Consider the following 15,956-nt stretch of genomic DNA (forward strand, 5'->3'; position numbering starts at 1 on the left):
ATTCCCCCCCCCCCCACAGATTGTTCAGTCACAAGGTACAGCTGGGCCACCTCCCTGCAGGGCAGCTGAGCCAACGAGCTGCACCGGGCAGAGAGAGGGAGCTTCTCTAACTCTGCTGGGAGAGGCAGAAGGAACAGCTGGGAGTTACAGGGAGCAGCCGCTGCTTTCCAGGAGGGGGTGGCACTGCTTTACCAGGGGGGAGGGGCTGCCTGGCGGGGCATGACTCAGCTGTTCTGGGGTTGTGCCCCCCCACTATTAGCAGGCATGGGTCATCTCTGCTCACTGGTCTGTAAACTACCTTCAGGTCTGACACACTTATTAGACCTAACTTATTATTGTCCTAGTATTTATCTGCCAAGAGAGTTGTGTGTAGTATCAAATGAAAGCTGGTGACACACTGGTCAATAATATCATTGTGTGATGTATGTTTGGAGGGTGTTTATTGAGTTATGCATGTGTGCTGGAAATATGGTTCTGAAATATGTTTTGGGGGCAAAGTTGTTAAACAAGTTTGTCTTAGACAAAGAACATATGAACGGTCATACCAGGTCGGGCCAAAGGTCCATCTAGCCCAGTATCCTGTCTTCCGACAGTGGTCAGTGCCAGGTGCCCCAGAGGGAATGAACATAACAGGTAATCATCAAGTGATCCATCCCCTGTCACTCATTCCCAGCTTCTGGCAAACTGTGGAATGTTGATTTGCCAATGTCTATAACATAAATAGGGATGCCAAAGACAATGGGCAGCTCATTTGCATCTGAGGTCATCAGGTGGATGAGGAAACATCATGGTGTCAGCATGCTGTAGGACACCACAGGCTGAACTCAAGAGAGGACCTTGGGAGTCAGCCTGACTCTTGAGACAAAGACAAGGCACTTTGGGGAATATAAGGAGAAGCAAAAAGGCATCTTGTTACTCATCACTGAGGGGACAAAGAGGTCAGTACTCTTTGAATCTATGAACAGTGGATTCCCAGCTAGGTTGGTTGGTCGACACTGAAAAGTGACTGTAGGTGAGAACTCCTTTAGACAAAGCTTGGTAGCTGCTAAGGTTATATGTAGACTCTTAGAAGTGTGTTATTCTTTTTTTATTTGTAACCATTTTCTGTTTCTGTTATCACTGCTTAGTACCACTTAAATCTCTATTATTAAACTTATTCTTGTTTTATTATAAATTCATCTCAGTGTTATGCTGCAGCGAGGGACACATCCTCAGCTGAGACAACAGGCTGGTGCATATTCTCTCTTTGGAGACAGTGGACGTGATATTTCTGTGGGCATCCAGTAACAGGGACTGGATGCCACAATGGAACATGATTCCAGAGGTCTCGGGAACTGTAGTATACCCAGGATTATCTGCATGGCAAGGCAAGGACGGGCAGAATCCTAAAGAGTTTGTAGGGCCGGCTAACAGACTGAAAAGTTGAGGAGCTGACACACACGTTTAGTCGCAGCAAATTTCTCTCTTGCTGAGACAGGGTAACAAGGTGACTTAGAGTTCTGGACTCCCTGACAAAGCGTCTCACACACCCACATGCACGCTTTCAACTTGCACACTTTCATGCTTTTCACATAGCAACACATTGGCATGTGTTGGGATTGGCATGATTTAGTTGGGGATTGGTCCTGCTTTGAGCAGGGGGTTGGACTAGATGACCTCCTGAGGTCCCTTCCAACCCTGATAGTCTATGATTCTATGTGCACATTTGTCTCCATACACATCTTCATTTGCAATTTACACTTGCATCCCACGTTTGCACCCACATATTCCCTCATTACACACTCTTTCAGATACATTCAAACATAACAATGAAACTAACTATTCTATCTATGTGTGGAGGAGCTGGAACTTTAAAATGTTCATCACTGCCAAACCAGTAAGCACCTGTCTGTGATTTCCTCCTCAGATATGGTGGGTTCTACCCTCAGATCCGCTACCAGATTGGAGAAACCTATGGCAAAACCACCTCTCGCCTGCTGACAGACTGCAGTGTTCTGAAGAGCCCTTGCTCTGTGCTGGCACCCCTGGTGAAGCCAAGGTTCACAGAGGACTTTAGTGGTACAAAGCATCCTTCAAACCAGATGCTGGATCAAAACTACAATTACTTTCCCGGATACACTGGTGAGTGAAACTCAAGATTTTGCCAAGGAATAAACACAAAGGGAAGTTCTGCCAGCTGAAGTCAGAGGTTTCACCGAGGTGGCCTGGGTTTGTGTTTATGATATTTGGACTAGTAGGACATGCTTTCATGGAACAATCACAGTTCCATTAGTCTCCTGTGGGTCTCATTGCGGATGCTGGGTGGTGGTGGTGGCCTGTGATATACAGACGGTCAGACTAGATTACCACAATGATTCCCTCTGACCTTAGAATTTAAGGATCTTCAATGAGACCTCTCATTCTCCTGTTGCCAGAGGAGTTACAATGTGCATCTTCTCATTCTCCTCATTACCAAGCACCTGTAGAGTGAAGCATTTCCTTCTCTTTAGAGAAGTGCCAACATAGATTTGCACTTACAGGATTTTGCATGCACCCTCAGTATTGACCCTGGGCTCCTCTGGAATAGAAGTGCCCTTGGGCAGCACACATGCTCCCTGTGCAACAGATCTGAATATCTGAAACCAAGATTGCATTAGCAGCAGCACGCTGGGCCCCGTGTAAGCTCCTCTTTGAGGCGTAGCTCCTTGTTCACTCCAGCTGGGTCGAGTTCTTTTCTCATGTGTTTTTCCTGTAGTGTTTGAGAAGTAGCTGTTGTGACTGTAAGACTTTATAGCAGCTGGTCAGTGTTGCATTGCATCACTGTTTGGCCTACCCTAGGTAGGTGGAAGAGACTAGCAGATCTGCTTTATGATACAATCATGTATCTCTGCAGTATTGAATAGTTTTACTCCTGATCTGAGCAGGGATGGCTTTCTTACAGCGATGGGTTCAGGAATTGCACCTCTGTGACACCAAAATGTCCATCACTGTCTGACTTGGCTCAATGATTGGTCCTCCCAAGGCATGCTCCATATGCTTGTCACCACCTAAAGGAGGTGATGGCAACCTTCACTTAGCCCTCCCTGTTAAGTGCTTTGGCACAACCAAGCCATCGGTATGACAACTGAACACCAGTTGACAGACTCGTGGTGATCTCAGGTGAAACGACCCTTTGCAGAGTATACACTGAAAGAGAAAAATAGGCTCCTACCTATGTGTATGCCCCCTCCATGTGGAAGGCCTCTCTCCTGCAAAATGCAATGACCCGACCAATCAAATACACGAACAGAAGACTGATGTCCTCGCACTACAAGAGGTTCACTTATTGGACCACAAGAAAGCATCAAATGTCACATTCCAGGATATCACTTAGCAGTGAGCCAACACCATCCAAAACATGGACCGGCAATGTTCATGAGACAACAGCTGTGGAATACCTGCTCTGTGGACTCAAACTCTTCAACACTATATGCTATCACAATGAGAATCAGCCAGCTTAAGATCACAAATATCTGTAAGCCACCATATGTCACCTGGCCCACATTGGTTTTAGCAAATCACAGCCACCCTTCAATATGGGTTGGAGACTTCACTAGCCATCCTATGTCCTGAGGTTCTGACAACAAGGATCCCATGGGCAAAAAGCTGCTTAAATGGACCTTGAACCAAAACTAGCACCTACTGTTTGATCTTAAGCACCCAGGAACCTTTCATCCTGCAAATGGAGAAAAGATGACTCACCCGACTTATGCTTCGTGTCCCATGCCTGGAACGCATGGCCCCTAGTGGTGGAACAAACTGTCCTCAGTGATTTTCCACATAGCCAACGCTGACCTTTTGTCATACGCATCAGTGTCCTAGTCCCCTAATCACATTGGAAAAGCCACGTTGGAACTTTAGGAAGGACCCCTGGAACAGCTACATGGAACCATGGAAAAAGTGGTTCGACAAAGCCCTGTGAACATGCATAGTTATGACAGGTTCATCAATCTCCTTAAAGAGGCTGTAAAAAGGAACATCCCCTGTGGCTACAGGAAAGCCTACATTCCCTGCTGACTGGTAGACAGTGAGGCTCCCCTAAAGGAGTCCAGGACAACAGATAACCCTCCTGCTGTAACCACACTCTGGAAACACTGAACTCTGCTAGGTAAGAGTGATATACAAAAGCTATGCAGAGCCTCGGTTTCACCCACTCAACCAGGAAAGCCTGGAAGCTTCCCCGTAACCATGGCAGTGCCAACCCTCCCCTTTGCACAGTGTCATATATCACAGCTGACGCCATTACCATCCTAATGTGCTTGAATTCCAAGATCTTCATCACAAATGGACAGTGAAGACAGAGCTTTACTGCTCCCTGGCCTACTGCCCAGCAACACTGAATCTATCAAAGCCTTTCACTAGACAAAAAGTGAACAAGCCCCTAAAACTCACCAAACTTGGCAATACAGCAGGCCCAGATGGCATTTTCCCAGAATTTCTGAAAAACCTAGGCCAGGATGGCCACAACTAGATGACAAGCTTCTTTACCAATGTGTATGCCCTTGGCCAAATGCCTAAGGTGTGGCAACAGGCAAAGGTCACCACCATCCTGAAACTGCAGAAAGCAGATAAGCTGAAAAATTAACAGCTGGTATCATTACTATGCATAATATACAAGCTCTTGGGAAGGATACTACACCCGTCTTTGAGTACTGAGTCTCAAAAGAGCAATCTCAGTTCAGACTGGGATGAAGTACCTGTGATCAGGTACATGCACTGATGACCTATATGGAAGCTGGCTATCAATATGGGCTCAAACCAGCAGCAGCCTTTGTGGATTTGTCCTCAGCATATGACATGGTTTGATGGGGCAGCCTGATTCTGAAAGTGTCGAAAATTGCATGATGGAGAGCAACGCTGCACCTACTGACGGTTATGCTCACCAATCACAAGTGTTACATTCTTCTACTAGAACAGACCAGCTGACCTCATTTCCTGAACAATGGGCTGCCACAGGAATTCGTCTTGGCACTGTCTCTCTTTAATATTTATCTCAGTGACATGCCATGGAGCCAGTCATGAAAATTTGGATATGAGGGTGATCTCACACTCGCCGTCAAGTGAGCCTTTCAACCAAGCAGAAGACATCCTCACAAGGCGAGATCTGCGGAACCTGAAGAAGTGCTGCTGGTCCTGGTGACTCCGACCAAACCCTCAGATTGCTGCCTCCTCATTCCACCAGAGCAACCGGCTTGTAAAGACATGGCTGCGTTTGGCGCTGCAGGTGACATTCACGCAAGAGGGCTTCCCACGATATCTGTGTGGCTCTGGATTGTAGCCTAACGTCTGACAGAAATCACTGCCAGAATAAAGGCTAGGAACAGTACAAGCCACAAACTAGCCAAGACCAATGGGGGAGCAGATGCTCACACCTTGCAGACAACCACCTTGGCCCTCAGCGTCAGCGGCTGAATACTGCGTGCCAGTAGGAGTAGGTAGTGCACATATGAAACTTGCCCATGGGCAACTGAACACTGCTATGCAAATTGTCACAGAAGTGCTGAACTTAAGATTGACTTTCTGATTCCCCGTCCTTGCACATTTCTTACCAACATCCCCCGAAGAGAAGCAGCAATAATACAAGAATACGACTCTGTGATAACAAACTCAGACTTGCTCATCTATGAAGGTCTCCAACCCCGCTCCTGAGATGCCACCTTAAATCCAGGAACCCTTTCTGGTTAGCAGCTAAAGCTTTCAAAACCTCAGGAGTGTCACCAAAAGACAAGTGGTGGAGGCTATGCAAAAACTGTAGGGTCAAGAATCAAGACCTGATCACGGATCCTACAGAACAATTATCTACCTTCACCATGCTGCATAAGACATGGATCCTAGCGAACCACATTGGAACGTAACACAGGTGCTGCAATTGCCTACTGCACACATGGAAAATGAAGAACTCTTATATGTGAATGTGGAGAAGACATCCAAACCATGGAACATCTAGTGCATTACTGCCCACTAAGATCTTTTGCTGAAGGACAGCCTTGATGTATTCCATATTACTGGAAGCCACAGAGTGGATGACAAACTTGGATGTTGACCTTTTAATGTTACTTTTGAAGTTGGCATATGAAAACAGAAGAAGATCCCTACAGTCTGAAAGGCCTTCGTCGTCTAGCAGACTTTATAGCCTGAACATCTGGTCTGATCATCAGGGCAAACCAAGCTCCCTGGTGGTGTCTCCTCCAACATTCTTGTTGCAGAAATGTTCGGGAGCTTCAAGGCAGTGGCTTAGATCCAAAAGGTCTCAGATCTGAAGTGTGCCTGGGTATAATCTAAGGAACCTAAGCAGTTAGTCTGTGCCAAAACTCTGGGTGCAACAGATGTGCTCAAGATGAAGCCATGTGCCACAACCTTTAAAAACCACAGCTGTTGCACATATCCTTCACTTTATATAAAATGATTAAATTAAAATTTACCTAAACAAACATCTCTCCCCATATAGAATCAACAATGCTCAGTGAGTCTCTGGATTATTTTTAACTATTCTTCAGAATACATGTCCAAGATCAGAAGGGACCATTGTGATCATCTAATCTGATCTTCTGTATAACACAGGCGAGAGAACTGCCCCCAAATAATTCCTACACCATATATTTTAGAAAACAGACACTCTTGATTTTTAAAATTTGTCAGGAGGGAGAATCCACCTCAACTCTTGCAATATTGTTCCTATAGTTAATTTCTCATCATTAAAAATGTATGTCTTATTTCCAGTCTGAATTTGTCTAGCTTCATCTTCCAGCCATTGGATTGCATTATATCTTTCTCTGATAGATTGAAAAGCCCATTATTAAATGTTTGTTCCCTATGTAGATACTTATAGACTGTGTAGTCAAGTTACCCCTTAACCTTCCCTTTCTAAAGCATGTTGTCTAATCCTTTAATCATTCTTGTGGCTCTTCTTTGAACCTTTCCAATTTATCAACATCCCTCTTGAATTGTGGACACCAGAACTGGACACAGGATTCCAGCAGCAGTCGCACCTGTGCCAAATACAGAGATAAAATAACCTCTCAGCTCCTACTCAAGATCCCCCCTATTTATGCATCACAGGATCTCATTGGCTCTTTTGGTCACAGCATCACACTGGGAGCTTACGTTCAGCTGATTATCCACCATGACCCCCAAATCTCTTTCAGAGTCCCTGCTTCCCAGGATAGAGTCCCCCATCCTGTAAGAATGGCCTATGAGTTTTGGTCCTAGATGTATACCTTTACATTTAGCCATATTACAATGCATATTGTTTGTTTGTGCCCAGCTTACCTAGTGATCCAGATTGCTCTGAATCAATGACATGTCCTCTTCATTATTTGTCACTAAGGCTGTGAATCTGTTAGGGAGGTCACGGATTCTGTGAATTTCTGGGCCCTCTGTGACTTCTGCAGCATCTGGTGCTGCTGACCTGGGGTCCACCTGAGCAGTTCAGGCAGCCCCTGGGCCAGCCGCACCGACTGCTACAGGGGCAATCTCAGGCCATTGCGCCTTCCCCTCCCCTCCCCCCAACAGCAGCAGCAGGAGTTTGGGTGTGGAAGGGGGCTCTGGGCTGTGGAAGGGGGTTGGGGTGCGGGAGGGGGTGAGGGTTCTGGGCAGTGATTACCTTGGGGGGGTGCTCCCCGGAAGCAGTGAAATGTCTCTTGTCTCCTAGGCAGAGGAGCGGCCAGAGGGCTCCACGTGCTGCCTCTGCACACAGGTGCCTCCCCTGCAGCTCCCATTGGCCGGAGCCTGGGGAGCTGCGCAGAGCCAGGTAGGGAGTTTGCCAGCCCTGCCAACCTCCACCCCTGAGCAGCAGCGGGGTCCCGGGCCACCCCTCTTCCCTGAGGGACCCCTGAGCCGCTCCCTGTTCCAGAGCCCCCAAGTTTTAATTGAGGATATATAGTACAAGTCCTGGACAGGTCACAGGCCGTGAATTTTTGTTTACTGCCTGTGACCTGTCCATGACTTTTACTAAAAATACCCGTGACTAAAACATAGCCTTAGTTATCACTCCCACAATTTGGGTGTCATTTGTAGACATTATTAGTGATGATTTTATGTTTTCTTCCAGGTCATTGACAAAATATTAAATAGCGTAGGGCCAAGAACCGATCCCTGCAGGAACTCGTTGGAAATATGCCACCCTCAATGACCATTCCCTATTTACAGTTAGATTTTGAGACCTATCAGGTAGCCAGTTTTTAATCCATTTAATGTGTGCCATGTTAATTTTTTATCATTCCAGTATTTTAATCAAAATGCCTTCTGTCAAGTCAAATGTTTTACAGAAGTCTAGAAAGACAAGGCGAATGAGGTAATATCTATTATTGGACCAACTTCTGTTGGTGAGAGAGACAAGCTTTTGAGATCACACAGAGCTTTTCCTCAAGTCTGGGAAACTAGCTCAGTCCAGGTCTACACTACAGAGTTAACTAAAATGTAGCTCCTGCAGATGTAACTCACCCACTATACCAACTTAACTCCACCTCCGCAAGAGGCGTAGCACTTAGGTTGACGCAGTGTCAGTGTAGACACTGTTGCTTACATCGACTGTTGCTGCCTTTCAGACGCCATCCCACAATGCCCCACACTGACAATTAAGTCAGTGCAAGCACTCCTGGTGAGGATGCGCACCACCGACACTACGAGCGTAGTGTGGACATGCAAAAGCGGTTGAATTACTGCCGTGGCCGTACATCAACGTAACTTAGGTTAACTGAATTTTGTAGTGTAGACTTACCCTCAGAGAGTCACTGCTAAATACAAGGGGGAACAGATTGTTTAGCATAAGTAGTTAACACATTTCAAGGGACCAGGAAGGGAGGGAGCAGCTGGGAGGGTTGTAAGTGGGTTATGGATTGTTGTAAGAAGCCATAAATCCAGCATCTCTATTCAGTCCATGGTTTTTTGTGACTAGAAAAGTTATGAATTTAAGCGCCCAGGCTCTTCAGTCTCTCTGGGGAGAAGGCTCTGTGCTAAGGTGCTACGATGGGACAGATTGGGGGATACCCGAGGGGCTCTGATCTCATTCAGCTAGCTCCAGGGGAGTGTCTATAGCATGCCTCAAAAATGTTCATGTTAATGTAACCGCTGCTAGGAGATCTGCTCATACGCGTGTGCAGCACGATTTCAGCACCGAGCACCCCTAGGTGCTGCTCAGTGCCTGAGGCAGCTTTCAATATGTCTGTCGTCTGGGCACAGTGGGACCTCCCCAGCGCACATAGTCTATGGGACAGACCTTTCCCCCCTTGAAATGGGCACTCTCTCCTTCCCCTGATTGCGTCCATGTACACATTCATATAGCTTGGCTTGTTCTGTTTTACAGGGTTCACTCCCTACCAAAATGCCCAGTTTGGACCATGCTGTCCCACACCAACCACTGAATCAAGAGCCCCACTGCTAATGGTGCTGCCAGCACAAGGTCAACGGTCGTGGGTGGACACAGACCCTGGTGACTCTATGCAGCTACGTGAGCAGAGAAAATATATCCCCTGCCATCCTGGCATTCGATTGGCATGTGGGCATGGATGGAAGAGTTCATCCTCCCCTACTGGCACGCCACTGGCATCTGAGCAGGAGGAGAGGAAGGCACCTTGCTATCCTGACATTGCACTGGCATGTGGGCAGCAAAAGAATCATGGACCCTGCCGTCCTGACGTGGCGCTGGCATGTGGGCAGGGATGGAGGAGCTCTCCCTGCCTCCGTGGAACCAAACAGGTGTGTGGGCGTGGATGGGAGAGCTCTGTGCCACACGTCTCCTGCAGAGACAGGCAGCGTGGGGGAGGTTCGCTCTGTTACTCTGGCTCTACACAGGGAGTGAGCTGGATCAAGCTGGCTTTGTGCTGGCATGGAGAAGTCCTTACCATTCTGGTACTCTCCAGGCCTGTGAGCACGTGGGGATTTTGAGAGGTCCATGCCAGACCTCCAGCACACAGGTGTGTAGACATGGTGGGAGTTCTCTCTACCCAGGTATGTGGACACAAAGAGAGTTCTCTCTGCTGTCCTTACACTGTTCAGGTATGTGAGCATGGAAAGGGATATGCTGCTGCACAGAGCTGTGCAGGGATGGATGGTGATGAGTTCACTCTGCCACACTGCAAACGCTGCATAGGTACATGAGCATGGGAGAGACCTCCCTCCTAGTCTGGCATTACCAAGAACTTCCTACAGGCCTGGAAGAGGGAGAATCTGGAATGGCACTGCCCTGGTATGTGAGCAAGGAGGAGAGTTTTGTGCCTCAGCACTACTACCCAGCGCATAGATTCATAGATCTTCATTTTGGAATGGCCCCCTGTGATGATTAGTTTGACCCCCTGCATGACACAGAGCCAGAACCTCCCCCAGCGATTCCTGCATCAAGCTCAACAACTTCTGTGCTAGAGCAGATCTTTTAAAAAAACATCCAATCTTGATTTAGAAATTGTCAGTGATGGAGAATCCACCATGACCCTTGGTGAGTTGATCCAATGGTTAATTACCCTCACTGTGAAAAATGTATGCCTTATTTCTATGCTATATAAGTGCATGCACCATGCTCATCACTATAATACCGGGGGCGGGCTGGGGTGGGGGAGGGGCAGATCCACAGGTGTATTTAGACACCTCCCTCCTGGTCAGGATTCTCATCTGAGAGCCTGCTCCTGGCGTTAGGCACCTAAGCCAGGTCAGTTCTTTCTTATGAAGCATGGAAGCCAATGGATCAGGAGATTCACCTCGAAGGTGGCAGACCTGGTTTCAAATCCCTAGTCTGTCTAATTTGGAGCAGGGATCTGAACCCAGATCTGCCACCTCCCTGGGGAGTGTCCTAACCACCAAGCTAGTGCATACTCAGGAGGGTGCTCTCGCTTACTCTCTCCTGCTGAAGCTGTTCCACTTTCTATAACTAAATCGCCATGGGAGCCGGGACCGGAATTCAAGGGTCCACCCACTTCCCAGGTGCATGCCCTAGGCACTGATCTGTAGAGTCATTTTTACTCTCTCTCCGGCCCAACGAATATTTAATCACTCTATTTAGTTTAGCCAAGAGAAGGCTAATAAGTGACTTGATCATTTAGAGGGAGGTTTCTGGCCTGTGTTAGATAAGAGCTCAGACTACATCGTCATACTGAAATCTACGAATCTATGCCAAGGGCGTGGGAATGGGGAGGGGCCAGCGCCCCATTGCTTTTAAAAGTGCCTCGGGGGAAGAGGCAGAGTGAGGGTGGGGACTTGGGGGAAAAGGCAAAGTGAGGGCAGGGCCTAGGAGGAGGGGAGGGGCCTTGAGGGAGGAGTGGGGTGGGGCCACAGTCCAGGCACTGGTGGCCCCCCACTTCTAAGGAGCTTCCGGTGCTCCTGATTTATGCGTAATGATTTAGGCACGGGGGGAGGTTCAGTATTATGCTGGCATGCTCCAGGTTTGTACATGGCCATAAGGAAACCTTCGTGCTTCGCTACGACTGGCCATGGTGGAATTTTCTGATACCAGCAGTATGTAGGCGCATGAGGGGAACTCCTGGCACAGAACTACTATGTGGGTATGAAGGAGTTTTCCATACCTGGTTTTTGAACCATTTCCTGTTTCTCAGCTTTTGTTTTTTTGTCTTTTATTCCTTTTTTGAAAAAAGGTCTCTCTACTTTCACCCCATTGGAGCTAATTGGACCAGTCACCTGAGCAAAGAGAAATAGAGTAATTTACTAAAGTGCAGCTCCACTCTTATTACTGGCAAGGATACTGTTTGAGTCAGCAGATTGGTCTGCAATGGGAACGTCTACATAGCAACACCATTCCCCGTGGCAGTGACTCTTGGAGCGGAGTCAACTGACAGCCTCCCAGGGCTCATGCTACAAGGCTAAAAGTAGCCATGTAGGTGTTCAGGCTTGGGCTGAAGCCCATGCTCTGAGATTCTCTCCTCTCGCCAGGTCTCAGAGCCTGGATGTCTACATGGCCATTTTTAGCCCTGTAGCATGAGCCCAAGTTAATTGACCAGGGCTCTGAGACTCGCTGCCCCTGGGGTGGGGGGGCGGTGGCTGTGTTGATGTATCCTCTGTGTATCTAATCATAGCTGCTGATTTTAGAGACAGAACTAAGATTTTACTGTGTTTTATTCCTTTTAACCCTGTGGCACCAACCCAACTATGGGAAAGTATGCTGCCGTCTGTTCCTTGCTATGTGTCAAAAGGATTCCTTACCAGGTTATAATCAGTCATGCTTGTGCAAATCCACTGAAGGCAGAAATTAGGCGATTTTCCCCAAGCAAGTCAGTAGCAGTGTTGGATGTAGATCCAAGGAGTCCTGCATCCTTGTCCCTTACTCTAAGCACTAGTTTATAGGACTGATTTTCAAAAGATTTCTGCACTTAACAGCTCCCATTATTCTCAGCTGAACCCTTGAAAATCTGCCATGACTAGCCAGTTGATCTGCCATATTAGTGACTGCACAAAAGGGTCTCAGATCATCCCAGGTGTTAAAGTATAGTAAAGGCATAAAAACAGGCAGGATATGTGATCTGTGGGCTCTGGCAATGCTGGGAATGGAAGAGACCCAAGAGAGGAAGAGGATTTCATTGGCACTTGTTTTATTTTGGTTTTCAGCCTGTTAGGATTGAGGGAGTGCCTTTGGATGCAGTGACTGAGACAGTGGATGTAGGCAGATATAATCAGCTCCCAAAGCTGGATGTCCCAAACCTGATCCAACGGAAAGCCATTTCAGGTAGGAGAGAACAAGACCACATACAGGATTAGCCCAAGCAGTTACTCAACCATTTCACTGCAAAATGAACATTCTCCTCATCCTCTTTTCCCTCTGAAAATCTTAAAGAGACTTGTCAGTGGCTTCCACTCCATTGCAAAGATGTGTATTATTATCCACATTTCACAGATGGAGAAACCAAGACACAGAGGCTGGGTGAGTGGCGCAAGGCCACCTGGGTTAAACAGATATATGGGTGCCTGATTTGGTTTAGCAGCTCCTCATTGGTTGAGTTTTGATTACAATCCAAATTCTTTTTTCCCCAATCACAAAGGCCCAAATTCAGAAAGTTACTTAAGTGCCTATCTGTCCCTTCAGGCACCTACGTTCAACATTTAAGTGCCAACGACATTCTCAAACAAACTGCTCACCTGCTACCTAAGCTGTGAAGTGAGCTGTAGCTCACGAAAGCTCATGCTCAAATAAACTGGTTAGTCTCTAAGGTGCCACAAGTACTCCTTTTCTTTTTTCTTTGTAGTTAACTAAGTTTTCATGGTGGGCATGTGCAAAATCCCTAAGTCCAGACACCACCCCAGAGCTAATGAGCTACTTAGAACCCTAGCCCTGATGGCCCTGAAGCAGGGTGCTCAAACTGCCCCCATCTCACCTGTGGGGCCCTATCTGGTAGGTGTGCACACCTGAGACCTGGTACCAGCACAAAAGACAGCCCTCGAAACATGCATTGTGTGTGTGTGTGCGCGCGCCCATCCAGGTAATTAAGGAATTCACCGGGGATAATCATAGAATCATAGAAGATTAGGGTTGGAAGAGACCTCAGGAGGTCATCTAGTCCAACCCCCTGCTCAAAGCAGGACCAACACCAACTAAATTATCCCAGCCAGGGCTTTAAAAACCTCTAAGGATGGAGATTGCACCACCTCCCTAGGTAACCCATTTCAGTGCTTCGCCACCCTCCTAGTGAAATAGTTTTTCCTAATATCCAACCTAGACCTCCCCCACTGCAGCTTGAGACCATTGCTCCTTGTCCTGTCATCTGCCACCACCGAGAACAGCCCAGCTCCATCCTCTGTGGAACCCCCCTTCAGGGAGGTTTAAGGGAGACCCAACTTCAAATCCCTGCTCTGTCTCTCACATCCCTAGTGAATACCATAGCTATTGGTTCTCCTGGGGTAGGCTTCTTTGAATTTCTCTGTTGAAATAATGACAGGTTTCAGAGCAGCAGCCGGGTTCGTCTGTATCCGCAAAAAGAACAGGTGCCACAAGTCCTCCTTTTCTTTCTGTTGAAATAGTTATTAAATATAATCCCCGGCTAAGACAGACTGACTCTGGTGACAGCTGGTGGTTAGGGCACTAGCTGGGATGTGGGAGATCCAGGCTGAAGTCCTTGCTTCAATTAATAGCTAATTATTTATACCAAGTGGGATAGATTCCCACCCCAGAACACCCAACAGTGTGGTGGTTGGAGCACTCACCTGGGAGGTGGGCTTAAGTCTCTGTTCCAAATCAGGAAGAGCCAGAATACTAGCCTTCCATGCTCTGGATGAGTGCCCTGTCCACTAGGCTATTGGGTCATCTGTCTCACACAGTTGGATTTGGGTTAGAAAACTCAGGGTTTCAGCTGCTGTTAGGGCATGGGCTGATTAAGTGGTTGACCTCACATTGGTGCCTCACTCGAGGAGAGAAAGTTCACAGCTGAAGATCCTGAGCAGAAGGAGGGATCTATCTCCAGTCTGTCAGTCAGGCACCTAAAGTCTAGGTCAATGGGAGGAGTTAAGCACCTAACTACCTTCGAAGAACTGGATCTAAGCTCCATCCCTTTCCTCTGCGTTTCACTCCTGGCTAGATTTGGCAGCTCCCTTCCCAGTTTGCTGTCTTCTGAGGATCCTTCCCGTAGGTGCTTAACTGTCTCCATGCATCATATGAAGAGCCTGGGCACCTAAGGTTGGGGGTGAGAATTCCACTGGGTGGCCGGGCACCTAGGGGTTAAGTGTTGCAACACCCAAGTTTGGAGCTGATCCCAAAAGTCCAGTTGCAGGTATAAGGGTGAGGTCAGATAGAAGATTCCGGTTTTAGTCTGTCTCTAATTCAGAGGGGAAAGGTTAACCCAGTTTTAATTTCTGTCTTTAAGAAAGATACTACCATCAGGGTTGATACAGTCAAAGCACAATACATCAAATATGCTAATCACTCAGTGCAATTCTCCGCCTGTGCTACGCCAGCAGACTAGAGGATCACAATGGTCCCTTCTGGCCTTAAAATCAGTGGATCTATGAATCCACCTCTGACTATGCCTCCTTCCTTTTCTCTAGCCCAGGTTGAGCAGAATCTTGGGCGCTTGCTTCACAGTGAACAAAGGTTACTTACATGTTACCGGAGGTCTCTGAGTGGCCTCTGCATACGCCCACTCATGGGATGCGCCGGCTGGTGCAGCTCTGAAGACGGACTCTTACATAGCAGTGCCCACTGGAGTGCTCGCACGCCCCCTCTTGCTCCGCCCCCTCACTGTTCCTGAATGTTCTGAGAGAGAGGCTATAAAAGGGCGCCCAGCACTCTGTCCGTCTCAGTCCTTCCATCATCGCCTCCTCCAGTCCATGTTGTAATTAGGCCTCTGAGGAAGGGGGAAGGTGGTCGAGGGAGTGTGAATTTGCAGAGTCCATCTCAAAGAACTCTGGTTACAAGTAAATGGCCTCCACATATTCCCATGCATGGGATAGATTGCCAAACAGTAGTCCTGTGAAGAAAGGTAGGATGAGGAGTCTTAATTAAGAAAAGATTGAATGACTGCTCTGCCAAATTGAGCAGCAGAGCTGAACCCTAGGTCCAGAGAGCAATGGTTTTTTTAAAATGTGTCTGAAGCTCTGTTTGATGGCTTTATGAAATTCTGTAATTGGTACGTGTCTTAGGCATGCCATTGAAGCTGCCTTGGCTTTGGTAGGGTGGGACCTTTATCCCCTCATGGAGATGGACAGCAGTTAAATGTAGTACATAGTACTTAAGCCATCTGGGTAATGGTTGGAAAGACCTGGTCTGCTTTTTGTTGTTGTCAGAGTACAAGATAAAGTTCGGATAAAGTTCGGAGAATGCCTGAATTCTTTAGTCCTGTCTAAATAATAAGCTAAAGCTCCTTTTACATCTAACATATGGTGTTTACCTTGCCTTGTGTGAATGAGGTTCAGGAAAAAACAGAGGTAAAATGTATTGATTGACTGATGTGAAAATTCGTGGCCACCTTTGGGAGAAACTGGGGATGCACTGTTTTGTCCTTCTGGAA

The 15,956-nt window shown here is 47.4% G+C and overlaps 1 protein-coding gene across 1 annotated transcript in view; it reads left to right on the forward strand.

The window, feature by feature from the left end:
- CIMIP2A (ciliary microtubule inner protein 2A) overlaps positions 1-15,956 on the forward strand; it is a 43,633-nt gene that overhangs the window by 9,593 nt on the left and 18,084 nt on the right. The window contains exons 2-4 of the mRNA XM_074974128.1: positions 1,907-2,121; positions 9,323-9,714; positions 12,568-12,685. Of these exons, the coding sequence (XP_074830229.1) occupies positions 1,907-2,121; positions 9,323-9,714; positions 12,568-12,685 (725 nt within the window). The remainder of the gene's footprint in view (positions 1-1,906; positions 2,122-9,322; positions 9,715-12,567; positions 12,686-15,956) is intronic.

The sequence above is a fragment of the Natator depressus genome, chromosome 16 (assembly GCF_965152275.1).
Source record: "Natator depressus isolate rNatDep1 chromosome 16, rNatDep2.hap1, whole genome shotgun sequence".
In the NCBI taxonomy this organism is placed as follows: Eukaryota; Metazoa; Chordata; order Testudines; family Cheloniidae; genus Natator; species Natator depressus.